Here is a 3,531-nt window from a genome sequence, read left to right on the forward strand (position 1 = left end):
TGTAAAAGTAATTGTTGCTTTAAGCCACTGAATTTGGGGCATTTTGGGATTACACAGCAGTAGCTAAGTGATACAGTGATGGCAACTTGGAAAGCAATGCTCCAGGTGTTTTTTTACACAATCTCCGTGCAATGTTTGCTTCTATTGAGCGTGTGGTCCAGGCCATAAAAATGTAGGCAATTCATTTAGGCTGGTCACAATCCTGCAGTCTCATCATACACAGGCAGTGACCAGGAACAGAGTAATCAAAGGCTTCTCTCCACTCACCCGCCTCCTCCCTCCCGCCACCCCCAGAAAGAACTCACATTGTAGCAGTCTGTAGATCTCCTTTTTATTAGTTTATTGAAATTGTAAAACATAATAAGTTATATATACAAAATTAGACAAAACTATTGACAATTAAGACTTCACTGGCTAGGGCCCATAGCTCTTAGCCTCGGGTGTTCCCTAAATGTTTTTAAGTATAGCAAAATCATGACTGTCTCCATACAAAAGGGCAGGGTGGAAGTCCTTGCTCTGGTCGGTGATAATCATTATGGTCTCATTGATTTGAATTCCATAGTGCAGGCTAAAGTTCATCAAAATAGACTATTCTTGGATTTGTTTCCAAATAAGTAAATGACAAAGGAATGTTTAGCTCTATAAGGACTAGCTGCCTAAAAATGACAGGCTGAGAGTCACTGAAACATGGTGTGATGCTGGCTGGACCTCGGGCCCCATGAAATGAGGCAAAGCTCTGGGCCTGGGAACAGCCACCCCTGCTCCTTCACTGAAAATGTTGTTCTTGGGAAACTGCAGGCTGTCTCCCTGGAATGGCATGCTCATCACAGGTGACACTTGCAGCCTAATTCAGGGGGAGACTCTCATCATCATTATCGCAAAGGAGGAGAAAGGGGCACCGTAAGATTTCAAAGAGGAATTAAAAGGATAATTAAGTTTTGCCATGGAGTATTTAGCTTGCAGGATATACCGAATAGGTTCTGAAAAACAGCAGCAAACAGACACAGCAAACGATGATATTAAATATTCAGGACTCATTATGATCCTATCACAGTATGTTCTACATTCATTGGTGGGAACTTGCTTGTTGGCTCTAAACATATGACTGATTTCCTCCCCCCAAAGCATTTGCTCAGTCATGCGACTTGTAATTTTGAAAACATCGCTTTGGAAGTCAGAGACTGGTTTTAATTTAGTAAAAACCCACAGTCAGATCTGTCATTAGGGAGCTCGGCAGTGAACTCTAAATTAACCCCCTGGTATGATCACTACCCTGTCTCCCCCGCTCTTGGCAACTGCAGGTGTAGTGAGAGAATTTGCCAAGAACAATGTCAGTTTATTACTTTATCTCTAAGCGTATGTCAAACAACTACAGTTCCTGAGTTTTCTGCTTCTAGTCTCATTACTTGATGACTCACGGTGTTCACCTGGATGTGCACCTCGAAGGCCTGGCATTTCCTGCAGCCCTACTTTCCTGTGGCCCCCCTGAACCGTACTTTCCCTGATTACAGAGCCACAGGCTAACCTCTACTTTGCAGAAGAGAAACTGAAACCTGGGAAGGAGAAGAAAACGGCCCAAGTTGGCACAACTAGAACCGGGTGTCTGGATTCCAAGCCCAGGCCCTTCTTGTGCTTGAGGCCCTACCTTCCTTGACTGGTTCAGGAGCTCTCCTGCCACAAGGCTTATCCACAAGTCTCGGACGCTCAGAATCTACAATTATGCATGGCTGAGCTCTCAGGAAGTCACCCTTTCTCTCCATACATACAGCAGGGCACTCATTGCTGTTTGAAGCAGAAACAGGCTGACACATCGTTTAAATGGATTGTGTTCTTGAGCAATGCTGCCCAAAAGGGTCACACCTGACTAAGGATGAGAGTGGAGAGCAATTCACGTGTAATATGAACCACTGGGTCCCAGGCCTGGGACTCATGCAGTAGGTGAAACCGGCCATTTACTGGACACAGGGCTACTTGACTGGACAAACACACACCTTGTGCATCAGTGACAGAGGGCAGACCACAGAGCGAACTCTTCCACTAGTGACTGGAAGGGCAGTAGGAATACAGATGGCCTCAAGAACAGGCCAAGTTATCCCAATGAAGCCACTTAGGACGCTAACAGACAAGTACCGCACCTGACACACTTCAGGAGTGGGACGTCTGCCTTGTGTCGCCATGTCACCAGGCCTTCAAGCTGTTTTCTTCATGAGGCTGCCCTCCTTCATCACCCGTGGGGAGCCATCTCCTACCCTAGAACTTCTATTACATATTCTTAGCATGCCCTCATCCAGATTCTGGAATGTCCTCTAGCAAGGTGGTTTGTAAACACGTCTTCTCTCTCCCTAGGTTGTAACCTCCTCAAAGTCAGGCACCACATTCTCACCTCTGTCGTCCCTACGTTGTTCAGTTCATCTGAGCGTCCAACAGGGTCCCGTGACTGAGTTCACGAATAAATATTCATCCTGCCTGGTGAGGTACCGGTGGGGAGCTGGGAGTATCCCAGCTTTCATCTTTTATCTTTGGTTAGATTGGAAGATGGGCCTCATTTCCTCTTGTTCCCGGGAACAGCCTAAGGGAAAGCCTGGTGACCGCAGAAAAAGCTTCGATTCTTGGCAGTCTGCTGGCAGCACTCATAGCTCCAGAGCCCTTGTCAGATCCTTGGTGCCTCCCAGGGAGGATGGCCCACAGGCAGGCTCCTCAGGACGTCGTGGGTGGCTGGGAGGCCGGGGGCACAAGCCCGGCCCATTCGAGTATGTCCGCACACAAGGACTCCACGGCATCCAGCCGCTCGATCTGCACCAGTTTCGTGAGCAGCTCCGGGATGCTGTAGCCTGCCGTGCTGATGCGGTCGAAGAGCTGCATGCCATCCGTCATGCCCCCAATCTCATCCCTCTTCAGTCCAAAGCTCTCGGCGAGGTGGCGCCACGTTTTCACAACAGCCTTCTCGGAGTTGTATGTGGAGCTGAGCATTCGGCTCGTCTTCTCAAGGCAGTCGAATGGCAGCTCTGTGGGGCTGAGACCTGCAGAGACAAAGGGCCACGGTCAGATATTGCGAATGGCAGTTAACAGAAGCTCAACACCATTAAAATTTATTTTTAAAATGTAAAATAAAATACAGATGCAGAAAACCACACAAAATAAATGCATAGCTTGAGGTGAACTACACCCAGGACTTTGCCAGCCACATGAGAAGCCTCTCCATGTACCCTAACCCCAATAATAGCCCCTCTCCTTCTAGGAAAATAGCCACCACTCTGTTAGAGTAAACCCCTCAAGACCACTGTCAGCAGTCACCAAAGTCTTGAGTATGGGCTACCCTTAGTTGGGTGACCCTGCTTCCCCTCGAGCTGGGCTGAGGAGGGAGTCAAAGGAACAGTATCACATCCCTTTATGGGGATAGCAATCACCTTTATGAAAGGTGCTTTCAAAGACAGCCTGAAGTTAGTGCTACCTGAACCAAGTCACTGCCACCTGATAGTTCTCAGCCTTCCCTGCACATTAGACTCACCTGGGAGCATTTGAAAAAAAAAA

At 47.8% G+C, this 3,531-nt stretch overlaps 1 protein-coding gene across 3 annotated transcripts in view; it reads right to left on the reverse strand.

Moving 5' to 3' along the window:
* Window positions 1–314: 314 nt before the first annotated feature.
* Window positions 315–3,531, reverse strand: part of EDAR (ectodysplasin A receptor) — a 96,115-nt gene continuing 92,898 nt past the window's right edge. For all 3 annotated transcript variants that reach the window (XM_040623685.1, XM_008712235.2, XM_008712234.2), the window contains one exon: window positions 315–3,020. In XM_040623685.1, coding sequence (XP_040479619.1) covers window positions 2,698–3,020 — 323 coding nt within the window. In that variant the 3' untranslated portion in view covers window positions 315–2,697. The remainder of the gene's footprint in view (window positions 3,021–3,531) is intronic.

This window comes from Ursus maritimus, unplaced genomic scaffold, assembly GCF_017311325.1.
Source record: "Ursus maritimus isolate PB19 unplaced genomic scaffold, ASM1731132v1 scaffold_6, whole genome shotgun sequence".
Taxonomy (NCBI): Eukaryota; Metazoa; Chordata; class Mammalia; order Carnivora; family Ursidae; genus Ursus; species Ursus maritimus.